The sequence below is a fragment of the Manihot esculenta genome, chromosome 11, assembly GCF_001659605.2.
Source record: "Manihot esculenta cultivar AM560-2 chromosome 11, M.esculenta_v8, whole genome shotgun sequence".
Lineage (NCBI taxonomy): Eukaryota > Viridiplantae > Streptophyta > Magnoliopsida > Malpighiales > Euphorbiaceae > Manihot > Manihot esculenta.
The window spans coordinates 2,948,348-2,965,316 of record NC_035171.2 but is presented as its reverse complement, the minus strand read 5'-3'; the positions used below and the strand labels follow the sequence as shown (position 1 = coordinate 2,965,316).

The 16,969-nt window shown below is 39.1% G+C and overlaps 1 protein-coding gene across 1 annotated transcript; it reads left to right on the top strand.

Moving 5' to 3' along the window:
* Positions 1–1,412: 1,412 nt before the first annotated feature.
* Positions 1,413–16,224, top strand: LOC122725130 (protein piccolo-like). The gene is made up of 7 exons (XM_043961868.1): positions 1,413–1,430; positions 5,277–5,296; positions 5,360–5,805; positions 6,008–6,060; positions 10,490–11,371; positions 15,027–15,943; positions 16,062–16,224. The coding sequence occupies exons 1-7, from the start codon at positions 1,413–1,415 to the stop codon at positions 16,222–16,224; spliced, it is 2,499 nt and encodes an 832-aa protein (XP_043817803.1).
* Positions 16,225–16,969: the final 745 nt, after the last annotated feature.

The window sequence follows — 16,969 nt, the reverse complement described above, 5'->3', positions numbered from 1 at the left end:
GGTACTTAGGTACCCCAGATGAGATAGAGGGAGTTTTGATCCGTCCGGCCGAGGTGATGTGATTATGTGTTGCATTCCATGAGAGCATGTTTTATCACCTGGTATTTTATTACTATTCTACTCACTGGGCTATCGTAGCTCATCCCTCTCCCCTAACTCCAGTTGTGCAGGTTCAGAGGTCAGAGAGAACTCAGCAGGGTACAGGAAAAGTACAGAGTGGTGTAATAGCTAGTGTGGACATGTAAATGTATAGAGATAGTGTATATGTACAGTGTATAGCATAGTGCTTGACTTATAAAAGTTGTAATCCCTTTGTGGAGTCACATGATCAGTTTATGTATGTTTCTTTATTCTTGTTTATGAGCAAAACCAGGCTTAACATTATGAGATTGATCCGCCTAGAGCCATGAGGAGCTCTAGTAGGGATTAGTAGAGCACAGAGAGAGTGCATGCACAGGTTAAGCCTTGGAATGAAGAAAACTTTTATGTTTTTACAGCAAATGTATGATCATGTATGGGATTTCACAGGTATACAGACAGGATAGCAGGCTTACTACGGGTCCCGGCGACCTTAAGTCGATCTGGATCCTAGTGCCGGTAGCAGTTCGGTTTCCGGGCTGTTACACATGCTCTCTCCCAAACATGCATACACACTCCCACATGCATAAAGGGGCATAAACTAACTCAAACCCCAACACAAACATCACATAAACATACATTGGGCATAAAACCCACATAAACCCTAACATGCATATCTACCCATACTCAAGCATTAAAACTTCTTTAAACTTACTTAAAACTTTATGAAACATAAAGGAAAGCAAGGATCTACACTTACCTCTTGAAGATCGAGGGTTGGTACAATCCTAACTTGAAGATATGGAGAATCCAAGCTCCAAAGATCTCCAAGCTCCAAAACTTCGATCTAAGCCTTAAAACTCTTCAAAACAACCATAAAACTTATAAAAACCTTGGGAGATTTGAAGGAAATACATGAAATCAACCAAAGGAGGCATGAGCTCACCTATGACCGAAATGGGGAGAGAAAACTCTCCCATTTCCGATCTGGGGGCCTTTTATAGGTGGCTGAGCAGAACACCTTCGGAAGCCAAACCTGCTTCCGAAACACTCCCATGTTCGGCGGCCGAACTTGAGGTTCAGCGGCCGAACCTGGTTTCTTCCCTTAAAGCCTTTGGAGGCCTAAAGCACTCCCGAAACAGCCCCATGTTCGGTGGCCGAACTTGAGGTTCGGCGGCCGAACCTGGGTTCCTCCTCCTTGCCCTTTTCTTTTCAAAACTCAATTTCTTTTTCATTTAAAACCATGAAATTAGTGAAAACATTTTAGAAAACACATGTTTTACCCTTCTAGAGAGTTTCGAAATCTGAGATCCCGCCGGACGGTAGGAATTTCGATGCCGGAGTCTAGCCCGGTATTACAAAGTGAGTGGATAAATATATAACATTGATATTTTTCTTATATATATATATATATATATATATATATATATATATATATATATATATATATATATATATATATATATAATGGAAATGGATAAAACGAATTCAGATTTCTTAAATTAATGGAAATGAAATTTAAAATACAGCTGAATAAATAGCCGATTACACTCTGTATATAACACCTGATGATAGATAATTTATTTTCAGTTTAGCATTTATTTATATTGTCTTTGGGATAACGCTTGATATACATACAGTCTTTGGGGGCGTATGTCAGGTGGTCACCCTTTGGGGCGGTTCTGCATATGTGTATAACCTGTATTTTATTTGCCTTTGAGTCAACATTGTCATCATAGAGTCTAAAATGCCAGTTGTAATACCCGGTTAAACTCCGCGAGTCGGAATTTCCACTTTCTGACGCGATTTTCATTGGAATCCGGAATCTCGAAACTGAAATCTTTAGAAGGGAAAAATGGAGTTTTCATAAAATGAATTTGAGTTTTTTTGAAAAGGTTTTAAGGTTCGGTTTTTTCTCCATCTTCGGGTACAAGCAAGTCCATGCCCTTTTCCAGATGTTCTTGCTAGAATTTCTTAAATTTCTTGGAGAATTCATGAGTTTTTACCTTGTTTTTATTGAAGATTCGAGTTTGGATTTCAGGTTTTAGCCATTGGAGACCTTTGGAAAACGATTTTCCCCTCTTCCTTCAAGTTTTAATTGTTGTGTGTTCCGTTTTCTTCAAGAGGTGAGTTGATCTTTGCTTCTCCTATGTTTTCTCAAGATTTTAAAACCTAAGTTTTACAAGTCTTTAGGGCATGCATGATCGTTTATCCAAAAAGTTTAATGTTTATGTTAGTTTTGATGTGAGATGCTTTTCTGTTGGGTATCTGTTGATGCATGTTAAGTTCAGAGCAAGTTTTGAGGTCTCTTATGTGCGTTAAGTATTTGTGGTAGCTGTTAGGCTGTTGCATGTGAGAAAGGGAGTTTTTTTATGGCTGTGAGTATATGGCAGAATCGGGTTCTGCCTTGTTGGAAAACTCATATTCGACCGCCAAAGCAAGGTTCGGCCGCCAAACCTGCCTGTGGAGGCAGCTATTTGGCCGCTTAAACTGCCCCCGAAGGGTTGACCTTCGGATCTGTGAAGGGCTTTAGGCCACCGAACTTACCCCCGAAGGGTTGATCTTCGGATCTGTGAAGGGCTTTAGGCCGCCGAACCTGCCCTCAAATGTTGTAATATTCGGATCTGTGAAGAGCTTTAGGCCACCGAACTTGCCCCCAAAAGTTTTGACTTTTAGATCTGTGAGGGACCTTCGGCCGCCGAACCTGTCGCCAAAAGTCCCTTGCCTAGCCTTTTTTTGCTTGTTTTCTATGCATATTTTGGTATGTTTTTAGGGGTTCTTGGGGGGTTGTTTAGAGTATTGTAAAAGTTATGTTTGGTCCCTCATTTGAGTCCATCTATGTAGGATCGAACTTAGGAGACTATAAAGGCCTGTAGTGAGATAATTGCGTCAATTTTAGGCGAGCGTCAGACAGAGGTGAGTAGAACTGAACTGATATATTATTTTAAAGAAATCAAAATTTTTAAGCATGCTCATGCATCACGAATGCCATGTATATGTAATTAGGTTGTTTGCATTAGAATTCACGAATATGATGCATTGCATAATTTATTTGTTGTTGTGGATGGATGTTGGATGACCCACTAGTCCTCGAGTATGATATGATATGCTATGACGGATATAGAAAGACTAGGGCTGCCCATTCTTTGCCCTTGGTACTATGTAAGGAAAAGACCAGGGTTGCCTATTCTACGCCCTTGACATTATGGATATGTTATGATATGTTTAAGAGGAAGTCTTGAGGAGCACCCGTCGTGGGTCGGGTACCATTGGAATTTGTAAAGGGTTATTGGTGACAAATCTATCTTGATGTGAATTGTTTGTGTTGTGACACATTCATACGATCATATGTTTATTGAACTGTTTTTATGTTCTGCTCACTAGGTTCTTGTAGCTTATCCCTTTCCCCTAACCCCAGGTTTTCAGGATCAGAGTTAGCTCAGGGAGGTCGGCTGAGTTGCTGGTATAGTCTATTGTAATAGTATAGATGTAGACATGTATTGTTTTATGGTTTTAGAATTGTGCTTTGCCCTAGTATTTGTCCTTGTAATCCCTGTTTACATGATCCTTATGTAAAAGTTTTAAGTATGAGTTTATGTTTGAATTAAGCTTGAGGCATGCTATGTTAACCATATTGGAGCATTTGATGAGAGGTCTAATATGAGTTTTATGATTTCAGTTTTAATACATGCACAGGTGAGTTTTGACTCATAAAATGTTTATGTTTTTATTAAATCGTGTATGAGATTTTATCAGGTGTAACAGGATGTATAATAGACTTGCTACGGGCTCCAGCGACTTTAAGTCTATCTGAACCCTAGTGCCGATAGCGGTCCGATTTTCGAGTCGTTATATTAGTATTGCTCTCAGACTATTATTATTTTATTTTAACACATTTGATATACCAGTATTATCCACAAGGAGTATGTTATGAGTGTATGCAGATTTTATTTATCACATTCATGATTCTATATTTGTGTATGCGGATTTTATTTATCACATTCATGATTTTGTATTTATTATTTCAGCGGTGATATCTTAGCAAAATGTTCATTCAACTTAATTTATATTAAATGAATTAAATTGTATTTATTCAGCTGACCTAATTTAACTTAATATTTGATACTACTAAGTACCTAAAGTTTATCTATTCCCTTTTTATTATTTATTTATCCACTCACTGAGTAAATTGTACTTACCCCTTATATTTTTAATATTACAAATTCTTTTGGGTGATCCACTGTAACGGTCAGCTGCTTGCCTGTACTGCATCCCATATCAGCGGAATACGACAATTCTGAATTATATATAATAGCTAACACGAAACTACTAAATAACTTAGGTTAATCATTTTGGACCAAGTGGAAAGTGGGTCTAAAAGTTATTTGGATCAGTTTTAGCCAGACTGTTTCAATTGGTATCAGAGTCACCCTGGATCAGATAAATTGTGCAAAGCTAGTGGACCTGCAAGGAAAGGGCTACCCGTGTGAGACGAGGTGGAGCCGCTCGAGGTACTAGCGAACCACAATATCCAAGGGTCCGGTCCTGATTTAGCAATTGTATTCGATTCAGTTGCGATGAGTATGTCATAAATTTAGCGGGACCGAGTGTAACGGTCAGCTGCTTACTTGTACCGCATCCCACATCGACAGAATACGACAATTCCGAATTGTATATAATAGCTAGCATGAAACTACTAAATAACTTGGGTTAACCATTTTGGGCCAAGTGGAAAGTGGATCCAAAAATTATTTGGGTCAGTTTGAGCCGGACTGTTTCATCCACTCCTAACAGTCTACATCTTCTAGTATTGTCATTTCTTCCACTTCGTCAATTTCAGAGTCTAGTATATAAATTATATGAACAGGCTACTGAATGTATTTTATTTGGTGTATATATATAATTTTTTTTATCTTCATAGAGGGAATAGTGGTGTAAATATATTATGAATTAACTAGAGAGTCCTCTCCTTAATGTTTTTCTTATATTTTAAAATTATAGCAGGTTATACGTATTCATTATATATATATTCAAGAAAAATTCTGTCAGTTTTCGAGTCATATCCGTCCCTACAGGTTAGAGAGTGGGTGTGATAATTTTTAGTATCAGAGCTTAAGTTTATAGATTTTGTAGACTTTTTTTTTGGGTTAATGTTTTTAATTATATTCTGATAATTCTTTTTGTATTTTTATTTGTAGGACAATACTGCCCAGAATAGGTAATAGAAGTCGAGGCCTTATGTTCATACAGTTAGATTAGCTAATATTGGCCGATCTCGTAGCGATCCTACAGTTACACCTCCACCTCTAGAAGGGGTGGCGGATCATCTTTTACCTGAGAGTGGAGATGGGCATAGAGATTCTACTTCTGATGGTATTGAATTAGGGGCATATCCCGCTACACCACCACCTTTCTCGACACCTCCAGTTGCACCTCCTGTTACACCTGCAACTCCACCTCTTGTTCCACTTGTAGCACCAACCATTCCTTTTCAGTTAAATACAGACCTGGGTGCTTTTGTAGTACAAGTAGTTACAACAGCCGTTACAGCTAAACTTAGAGATTCGTGGGAGATAGTGGATCATGCTAGGCATTTAGGGGCTTATGATTTTGAGGGTTCTGATGCTGATATTGCAAATAAATGGTTAAAGAAAGTGACAAAAGAGTTTGAATTAATGAGGTTGGCTGATGCAGATAAGGTAGATAATGTACATGGATTGCTTCAAGGTAAGGCCGATAGCTGGTTTGATAGCATACATCATAGACATAGAGTCAGATTGACTTGAGATCAATTTGTATATGAATTTTGCCAAGAGCATTTGTCAGAAAGTTACACAAAGAAAAAATAGGATGCCTTTTTCAGGTTAAGGAAGCCTCTTAGTAAGAGAGTATGTTGACAAGTTTGAGGACCTTTATTGTTTTATTTTAGACATATTGGCTTATGAGAAAGTTAAATACAATAGATTCAAACAGGGTCTACACGTTAGTATCAGATAATCTATGACTTAGTTTAGATATAATAATTTCAAAGGTAATAATTTTATAGTAGTAATTATAAACACTTAATTTCTTTAATTTTTATATATTAAAACAGATCGGTCTTTTGATTTAAAATCTATAATTTTCTTAAAATCTTCAGCATTTTCAATTTCACCTATTTTTCACGGTCAAAAGTAAACATTATAAAACAAATACTTCCATTCATTCAAACATTTTATACAACTAAACCATTTTTGCTACTACTATAAGTAATAAAAATTTACAAATTTACAATAAAGTTGTAACAGCCCGGAAACCGAACTGCTACCGGCACTAGGATCCAAATCGACTTAAGGTCGCCGGGACCCGTAGTAAGCCTGCTATACTGTCTGTATACCTGTGAAATCCCATACATGATCATACATTTTCTGTCACGCCATTAAAACTTTTCTTTACTCCAGGGTTTAACCTGTGCATGCACTATTTCTGTTCTATCAACTCATAATGTTAAGCCTGGGTTTTCTCATATACATTAACAATAAAAGAAACATACATAAACTGATCATGTGTCTACAACAAGAGATTACTCTAACTGATCAAGCACAAGTCTATACATCTTATTACACAACTACAATCTCTTTACATGTACATGTCCACACTAGCTATTACATAACTCTTCTTCTTCCATACCCTGATGCACTCTGATCAAGCATAAATTAGCCGCATTTTTATTATCCTTTTTATTGCTTATTTACACATTTTTAGTTTAATTTATGGTTTTTATCTTGTTTTTACAGAAAAGGAAGAAATTGGAAAATTGGAGAAAAAGTGCAGAAAATTGACAGAAAAGTGATTGAGTCAGTGATTTGCCCAAAACACTCAAATCACCGGGCAAATCACTTTGACAGCAGAAACCTGGAGGCAACAGGCAGAAGTGATATGGGCAGTGATTTGCCCAAGACACTCGAAGACACTGGCCAAATCACTCGCAGAAGACAGAGAGCAGAAAACTGGACTGACTCACAGAAAAGTGATTGGGTCAGTGATTTGCCCAATCACTTGAAGAAACTGGTCAAATCACCGGGCAAATCACTTTGACAGCAGAAACTGACAGCAGAGCGGGAAATTGGGCAGAAAACAGAAATTCGAATTTTCAGATGTCCAAATCCAACCCAATCACTACCAACATAAAACCAAGAGCCACGAAAGAGCTTCTCATCCAAGGAATTCCAATTGCAATTAAATTCAACATCAAAAGAGGAGTCAAACACCAAATCAAAAAGGGATCTCAAAACCCTAGATAGATAGAATTCTTTAGCTATAAAAGGAGAGCCTCCAAACCAGCAAAGGCATCTTCTGATCAGCAACTCAACTCGTCAGAAACTCTCTAGAAATTCTGCAGCTTCTTCCCTTTTTCTCTTCTTTCTTTTGTGTATTTTGCCCACCATGAGTGGCTAGTTTCATTCTTTTCTAGTTGAAGTTGGTGAATTTCAGATTTTGTGATGAATTGGGAGATTTAAATCTCCATTGTTAAACTCTTATTTACTTTCAATATTTATGCAATTTGATCTTTCCATAATTATTATTTTGCTTTTAGAATCAATAAGGGCCCATTGCTTTTAAATTGCTTAAGTAATATTGTTTGAATAATTTAGGTCCGTAATTGCTTAGGTTGTTCAAATACACATTTAATCAAATTGCATAATCTAAACTTGACCACGCGGTTGGCAAGGATAGAATTGGGTTTCTCTAAGTCTTAATGCAGTCAACAGTTGTTCGATGCTATAATGCCCCAAGGACGTTCCTTGGCAACTTGTTGATTAGTGTTTGATTAGCGAACGTTTCCTAATCAAACTAGAACTAAGGAGGAATTTGGATTGTGAGAAGCGTCTTCCACATCCTAAACCAATTTATTGAGATAAATAGGAGTATTAAAGAATCAATGATCAATTCTAAACAATCTGAAATAGATCCATACTTCAACTAGAAGCTTTTCATCCATTGATTTACTCATCTTTAAATTATTGCTTTCTTTTGCTATTTAGTGTTAATCTATCAACTCAAACCCCCCTCTTTTAATTACTTGTTATTTACTTGACCTAGTCATTATTAGGAAAATCATTGGTATCAATTCCCTCTGGTTCGACCCTATTGCCACTATCTACAAGTTTATTGTTGATTGTTTAATAGGTTTATTTTTGACGGCTTCGACAACCGCCTATCACACTCCCTCTAGACTCTGAACCTGCAAACCTGGGGGATAGGGGAGAGGGATGAGCTATACAAGCCCAATGAGCAGAACTATAAACCATAATGTGAAAACATGATCTTGTGAAATGCATTATAGCACATCATCTCAGGGATAGACATGACCACCAAAAATCCCAATGAAAGGATGCCTGGCCTAGCCAGGTCTTATAACCTCAGTCTGCCTGGCCCGGCCAGGTCTTACAACTCTGCCTGCCTGGCCCAGCCAGGTCTTACTATCTGATCAAGCATAATTTAGCCACATTTTTATTATATTTATTACTGTTTATTTACACATTTTTCTAGCTTAATTTGTGTTTTTGTCATGTTTTTGCAGAAAAGGAAGAAATTGGAAAGTTGGAGAAAAAGTGAAGAAAAAGCTGGAAAAGTGATTGGGTCTGAGTGATTTGGCCAAATCACTCGCAGGAACTGGCCAAATCACTCGCAGAGACAGAGACAGAAACTGGACTGAACCCCAGGAAGCGATTGGGGCAAAATGAGCAAGTGATTTGCCCAAATCACTCGCAGGATTTGCCCAAATCACTTTAATAGCAGAAAATACAGCAGAGGCGGGAAAAGAGCAGAAATTAGAAATTCAAAGAAAAGAAGTCCAAGTCCACTTCAAACACCACAAGATCAGTCCCAAGAGCCACGCCCTTCACTTAGAGAGTTCCATTCTCAATCAAATACAAAAACCAAAGAGGAATCAAAGACTACAAAGAAGACCAAATCAAATTGAGATTCCAAAACCCTAATCAAATTGGAATTGGGATTCTCCAGCTATATAAGGGCAACATCCAAACCAGCATAACATCTCATCTTCAGCAATTCTGCAGAAAAATACAGCAGCTTGTCTCCTTCTTTTCTTCTTCTTTTCTTTTGTGATTTTGTCCACCATGAGTGGCTAAACACTTTTCTTTTCTAGTTGAAGTTGGAAAATTCAGATTTGTGATGAATTGGGAGGTTTAATACTCCATTGTTGAACTCTTGTTTATTTCAATATTTATGCAATTAGATCTTTCTATAATTGTTGCTTTGCTTTTAGAATCAATTTAGGCCTATTGCTTTTAATTGCTTGAGTAACAATTGTTTGAACAGTTTAGGTCCGTAATTGCTTAGATTATTTAAACACACATTTAATCAAGTTGCATAATCTAAACTTGACCACGCGGTTGGCAAGGTTAGAATTAGGTTTCTCTAAGTCTTAATGCAGTTAACAGTTGTTCGATGCCAAAGGCCCCAAGGACGTTCCTTGGCAACTTGTTAACTAGTGTTTGATTAGCGAACGTTTCCTAATCAAACTAGAACTAAGGAGGAATTTGGATTGTGAGAAGCGTCTTCCACATCCTAAACTAATTTATTGAAATAAATAGGAGTATTAAAGAATCAATGATCAATTCTAAACAATCTGAAATAGATCCATACTTCAACTAGAAGCTTTTCTCTTATTGATTTACTCATCTTTAAATTATTGCTTTCTCTTGCTTTTTAGTTTTAATCATCAAAACAAAACCCCCCTCTTTTAATTTCTTGTTATTTACTTGTCCAAGTCATTATTAGGAAAATCCGTAGTGTCAAATCCCTGTGGTTCGACCCTATTGCCACTATCTGCAAATTTATTTGTTGATTGATAATAGGTTATTTTTGACGGCTTCGACAACCGCCTATCAAAAATTGGCGCCGTTGCCGGGGATTTGATCTAACTAACGTATTTTCCTTTTATGACCAGGGCTGATCGTAAAGAAGCTCTTCTTTACGATCCTGAAATTGAACGCACTACCAAGACCTTACAAGTATGGCTACGGTAAGTATGTCTTTTCTCTCTTCTCAAATTTCTGAACTAACCTCTCTTGTGGATAGTTATGTCATAGGTCGAGCTCAACACTTTCAGCCACCAAGACCATGTAGGATCTGTGGATATGAGGGACACCCAACTGATCAATGTCCCACACTTTATCAATATGACCAGCAAGTACATGCCTTTGGAGGATTCAATAGCCAGCCAAGACATGATCCCTACTACCTTGATACCTACAATCCATGTTGGAGGGACCACCCGAATTATGACTATGCAAGGGCTAACTACTACCAAAACTATCAAGCCCAAGCAACACCTCAAAACTCCACTATGAAACTTGAAGAGATGGTAAGGAAGTTGGAAATTTCTGGGAAAATTCTCCAACAGCAAGTGGATCAAGCGGTTGACCATTGGAATACACACATATTAAGAAAAGAGGAAGAGCTTCAAGATCTATGGGACGATGATGAAAGTTCCCAAGAAACAGAACAAGCCGCTGAACCTACTGTCCAAAAATCAGCAACTAATCCGGAGTCTACCATCCGATCTGCCACTGCACCATCAAACAGGACTGCTGTTGCACCTGCTGAATTTTCTGCACCAGCAGATTTTACTGCACCAGCAAATTTTTTTGCGCCAGCAGATCCACCCGCTGCCACGCCCACCACTGCAGAAATTAAACCAGAAACCCGAGTCCAGGTTACAGCAGAATTTTCTGCACCAGCAGATTTTGCTGCTGCACCTGCTGCAAAATTTTCTGCATTAGCAAATTCACCCACTACCACGCCTTCTACTGCAGAAAATCCAGCAAAGGCAGAACCCCCTGTTGCACATGAAGAAGCTGAAATTCAAGCTGGAAATCTGGCTGTCCAAGCTGCTGAAAACAGAGACAGCAATAGCTGTCCACAGCCTGCATTCCCTGCTGCTGTCCAAAAATCACAGCCTGCTGAAACACACACTGCTGAACCAGAATTTGCTGTACCAAAATCTGCTGCACCAGAATCAGCAGAACCAACCCTTGCAAATACAGCTGCAGAAATTGCCCAAACAGCCGATAGAATGGCAGAATACAATATGCAAGCTGTTGTAACCAAACCAGCCCAAAAACCAGAAATTTTTACCAAAAAAATTCTAGAACCAGCCCCCAAACAGGACCAGCAGCCAACTAAGGCAGGACGCAGCATGCCCACACCACTTCAGCAAGCAGAAAATAGGATGCCCAGACCAGTTGGGCAAACAGCTCCTGAACAGCCAGCAAAGAAGCAACAAGTGGGGCAAATGGCTTCATCCTTGAGCAAACTTGAGTCACAAGGAAAGCTACCTTCCCAAACTAAGATAAATCCAAGGAAAAAGGCCAGTGCCATCACATTGAGGAGTGGAAAAGAGTTGCAAGACAGCAAGGCTGAAAAATTGCAAAAACAGGCCATGGAAGAAAAACTGCCAGAAAGCGACTGGGGCAAATCAGACAGTCGATCTGCCCAAATCATCAGCGGTGATCTGCCCAAATCGCCAGGAAAGGCAGATGTTGATCTGCCCAAAACAACCATCCAAGCAGAGTCCCAGACAGCAACTGCACCAGATCTGAAACCCTTGCCCAGCCACCTCAAATATGCCTACTTGGGAGCTGAAAATACACTTTCAGTAATTATTTCCAACCAGCTCAGCCAAGAAGAAGAGGAAAAGCTCCTTGATGTGTTGAGGAAGCACAAGAAAGCCATTGGGTGGACCTTGGAGGACATAAAAGGCACCTCAAGACCATTCGGTGGAGGCTCAAGACAGGATGCAGCACATGGAAAGCATGTTGCAGCTGCTAGTTCAACATTTTCTGCCCACAGACCAGCCACAACAGTGATTTGACCAGTGATTTGCCCAAATCACTTGGCCTAATCACCCACATCCCAGGCAGTCCCTTTCCTTCTCCTTATTAATTTTTTCATATTTATGTTTAAACATTGAGGACAATGTTTGGGATAGGTGTGGGGGTATTTACTGTTAGGTTATTTTGCATTGTTTACATTATCTTTTTGCTTTCTTTTTGTTTCTTTTTACATCTTTTTGCCCCATAAACACACACCAAAATTTTTTCTTTTTTCACACATTTTTTTTCACACACACACACAGAATTTTGACTTAGCTTTTGCTCTACTCAGCATAGATAACAAGGTTAAAAGAGCTCCCTATCTCATGACCCCATTGATTATCCAACCCTTTAAACCTAAATTGAACCATGCACAGTGTGTAGCCTTTACTTAGGAAGTTTTTCTTCTTAAATTGAGTTCTTGAAACTGCTGTGGCCAATAGGAAAGGAAAATAAAATACATGCAATAAAAGTTAATGTAATTCTCTTTGAGTTGATTTGCCCAAATTGATATAAAAAGGAAAAAGAAAAAGAAAAACTCAGCAAATCAAAAAGCACAACCTGTTCCTATGATCTAAGGCTATGAACTGAGCTAATAGTCACTTGGACAAGTGACCAACTGAGTAACCGGAGGTGTATTACCCATGTGCACCGTCGCGTAAAAAGGTTGGTGACTTTTCAAGCATAAAATAAAGTTTCGATGGTCTAAGATTATGAACAGAGCTAGTAGCCACTTGGACAAGTGACCAACTGAGTAACCGGGGGTGTATCACCCATATGCACCATCGCGTAAAAAGGTTGGTGATTTTTTCAGGCAAGGATAAAAAGTGCTGGTAATTAAAAATGCTTAAAATAGGGCAAGTCACTCTTAAGGGATTGCATTAAACCTAATATAAATTAATAAGCATGATCAAATAAAAAACTTTCCCTTGGCCATGGTGAGCGATAGGAAACAAGGAAAGAAGGGGACAACCTTAGTACATGCATCCTACACTGTAGTGTTTCAATTTAGGAGTCTAGGGGGGCTGATTAAGTGGTACTTAGGCTCAAAAGAAAAAGGAGCTTGATTGACTAAGTTGTTTGTTGCTTGAGGACAAGCAAAAAGCTAGGTGTGGGGGTATTTGATCAAGCATAATTTAGCCACATTTTTATTATATTTATTACTGTTTATTTACACATTTTTCTAGCTTAATTTGTGTTTTTGTCATGTTTTTGCAGAAAAGGAAGAAATTGGAAAGTTGGAGAAAAAGTGAAGAAAAAGCTGGAAAAGTGATTGGGTCTGAGTGATTTGGCCAAATCACTCGCAGGAACTGGCCAAATCACTCGCAGAGACAGAGACAGAAACTGGACTGAACCCCAGGAAGCGATTGGGGCAAAATGAGCAAGTGATTTGCCCAAATCACTCGCAGGATTTGCCCAAATCACTTTAATAGCAGAAAATACAGCAGAGGCGGGAAAAGAGCAGAAATTAGAAATTCAAAGAAAAGAAGTCCAAGTCCACTTCAAACACCACAAGATCAGTCCCAAGAGCCACGCCCTTCACTTAGAGAGTTCCATTCTCAATCAAATACAAAAACCAAAGAGGAATCAAAGACTACAAAGAAGACCAAATCAAATTGAGATTCCAAAACCCTAATCAAATTGGAATTGGGATTCTCCAGCTATATAAGGGCAACATCCAAACCAGCATAACATCTCATCTTCAGCAATTCTGCAGAAAAATACAGCAGCTTGTCTCCTTCTTTTCTTCTTCTTTTCTTTTGTGATTTTGTCCACCATGAGTGGCTAAACACTTTTCTTTTCTAGTTGAAGTTGGAAAATTCAGATTTGTGATGAATTGGGAGGTTTAATACTCCATTGTTGAACTCTTGTTTATTTCAATATTTATGCAATTAGATCTTTCTATAATTGTTGCTTTGCTTTTAGAATCAATTTAGGCCTATTGCTTTTAATTGCTTGAGTAACAATTGTTTGAACAGTTTAGGTCCGTAATTGCTTAGATTATTTAAACACACATTTAATCAAGTTGCATAATCTAAACTTGACCACGCGGTTGGCAAGGTTAGAATTAGGTTTCTCTAAGTCTTAATGCAGTTAACAGTTGTTCGATGCCAAAGGCCCCAAGGACGTTCCTTGGCAACTTGTTAACTAGTGTTTGATTAGCGAACGTTTCCTAATCAAACTAGAACTAAGGAGGAATTTGGATTGTGAGAAGCGTCTTCCACATCCTAAACTAATTTATTGAAATAAATAGGAGTATTAAAGAATCAATGATCAATTCTAAACAATCTGAAATAGATCCATACTTCAACTAGAAGCTTTTCTCTTATTGATTTACTCATCTTTAAATTATTGCTTTCTCTTGCTTTTTAGTTTTAATCATCAAAACAAAACCCCCCTCTTTTAATTTCTTGTTATTTACTTGTCCAAGTCATTATTAGGAAAATCCGTAGTGTCAAATCCCTGTGGTTCGACCCTATTGCCACTATCTGCAAATTTATTTGTTGATTGATAATAGGTTATTTTTGACGGCTTCGACAACCGCCTATCAAAAATTGGCGCCGTTGCCGGGGATTTGATCTAACTAACGTATTTTCCTTTTATGACCAGGGCTGATCGTAAAGAAGCTCTTCTTTACGATCCTGAAATTGAACGCACTACCAAGACCTTACAAGTATGGCTACGGTAAGTATGTCTTTTCTCTCTTCTCAAATTTCTGAACTAACCTCTCTTGTGGATAGTTATGTCATAGGTCGAGCTCAACACTTTCAGCCACCAAGACCATGTAGGATCTGTGGATATGAGGGACACCCAACTGATCAATGTCCCACACTTTATCAATATGACCAGCAAGTACATGCCTTTGGAGGATTCAATAGCCAGCCAAGACATGATCCCTACTACCTTGATACCTACAATCCATGTTGGAGGGACCACCCGAATTATGACTATGCAAGGGCTAACTACTACCAAAACTATCAAGCCCAAGCAACACCTCAAAACTCCACTATGAAACTTGAAGAGATGGTAAGGAAGTTGGAAATTTCTGGGAAAATTCTCCAACAGCAAGTGGATCAAGCGGTTGACCATTGGAATACACACATATTAAGAAAAGAGGAAGAGCTTCAAGATCTATGGGACGATGATGAAAGTTCCCAAGAAACAGAACAAGCCGCTGAACCTACTGTCCAAAAATCAGCAACTAATCCGGAGTCTACCATCCGATCTGCCACTGCACCATCAAACAGGACTGCTGTTGCACCTGCTGAATTTTCTGCACCAGCAGATTTTACTGCACCAGCAAATTTTTTTGCGCCAGCAGATCCACCCGCTGCCACGCCCACCACTGCAGAAATTAAACCAGAAACCCGAGTCCAGGTTACAGCAGAATTTTCTGCACCAGCAGATTTTGCTGCTGCACCTGCTGCAAAATTTTCTGCATTAGCAAATTCACCCACTACCACGCCTTCTACTGCAGAAAATCCAGCAAAGGCAGAACCCCCTGTTGCACATGAAGAAGCTGAAATTCAAGCTGGAAATCTGGCTGTCCAAGCTGCTGAAAACAGAGACAGCAATAGCTGTCCACAGCCTGCATTCCCTGCTGCTGTCCAAAAATCACAGCCTGCTGAAACACACACTGCTGAACCAGAATTTGCTGTACCAAAATCTGCTGCACCAGAATCAGCAGAACCAACCCTTGCAAATACAGCTGCAGAAATTGCCCAAACAGCCGATAGAATGGCAGAATACAATATGCAAGCTGTTGTAACCAAACCAGCCCAAAAACCAGAAATTTTTACCAAAAAAATTCTAGAACCAGCCCCCAAACAGGACCAGCAGCCAACTAAGGCAGGACGCAGCATGCCCACACCACTTCAGCAAGCAGAAAATAGGATGCCCAGACCAGTTGGGCAAACAGCTCCTGAACAGCCAGCAAAGAAGCAACAAGTGGGGCAAATGGCTTCATCCTTGAGCAAACTTGAGTCACAAGGAAAGCTACCTTCCCAAACTAAGATAAATCCAAGGAAAAAGGCCAGTGCCATCACATTGAGGAGTGGAAAAGAGTTGCAAGACAGCAAGGCTGAAAAATTGCAAAAACAGGCCATGGAAGAAAAACTGCCAGAAAGCGACTGGGGCAAATCAGACAGTCGATCTGCCCAAATCATCAGCGGTGATCTGCCCAAATCGCCAGGAAAGGCAGATGTTGATCTGCCCAAAACAACCATCCAAGCAGAGTCCCAGACAGCAACTGCACCAGATCTGAAACCCTTGCCCAGCCACCTCAAATATGCCTACTTGGGAGCTGAAAATACACTTTCAGTAATTATTTCCAACCAGCTCAGCCAAGAAGAAGAGGAAAAGCTCCTTGATGTGTTGAGGAAGCACAAGAAAGCCATTGGGTGGACCTTGGAGGACATAAAAGGCACCTCAAGACCATTCGGTGGAGGCTCAAGACAGGATGCAGCACATGGAAAGCATGTTGCAGCTGCTAGTTCAACATTTTCTGCCCACAGACCAGCCACAACAGTGATTTGACCAGTGATTTGCCCAAATCACTTGGCCTAATCACCCACATCCCAGGCAGTCCCTTTCCTTCTCCTTATTAATTTTTTCATATTTATGTTTAAACATTGAGGACAATGTTTGGGATAGGTGTGGGGGTATTTACTGTTAGGTTATTTTGCATTGTTTACATTATCTTTTTGCTTTCTTTTTGTTTCTTTTTACATCTTTTTGCCCCATAAACACACACCAAAATTTTTTCTTTTTTCACACATTTTTTTTCACACACACACACAGAATTTTGACTTAGCTTTTGCTCTACTCAGCATAGATAACAAGGTTAAAAGAGCTCCCTATCTCATGACCCCATTGATTATCCAACCCTTTAAACCTAAATTGAACCATGCACAGTGTGTAGCCTTTACTTAGGAAGTTTTTCTTCTTAAATTGAGTTCTTGAAACTGCTGTGGCCAATAGGAAAGGAAAATAAAATACATGCAATAAAA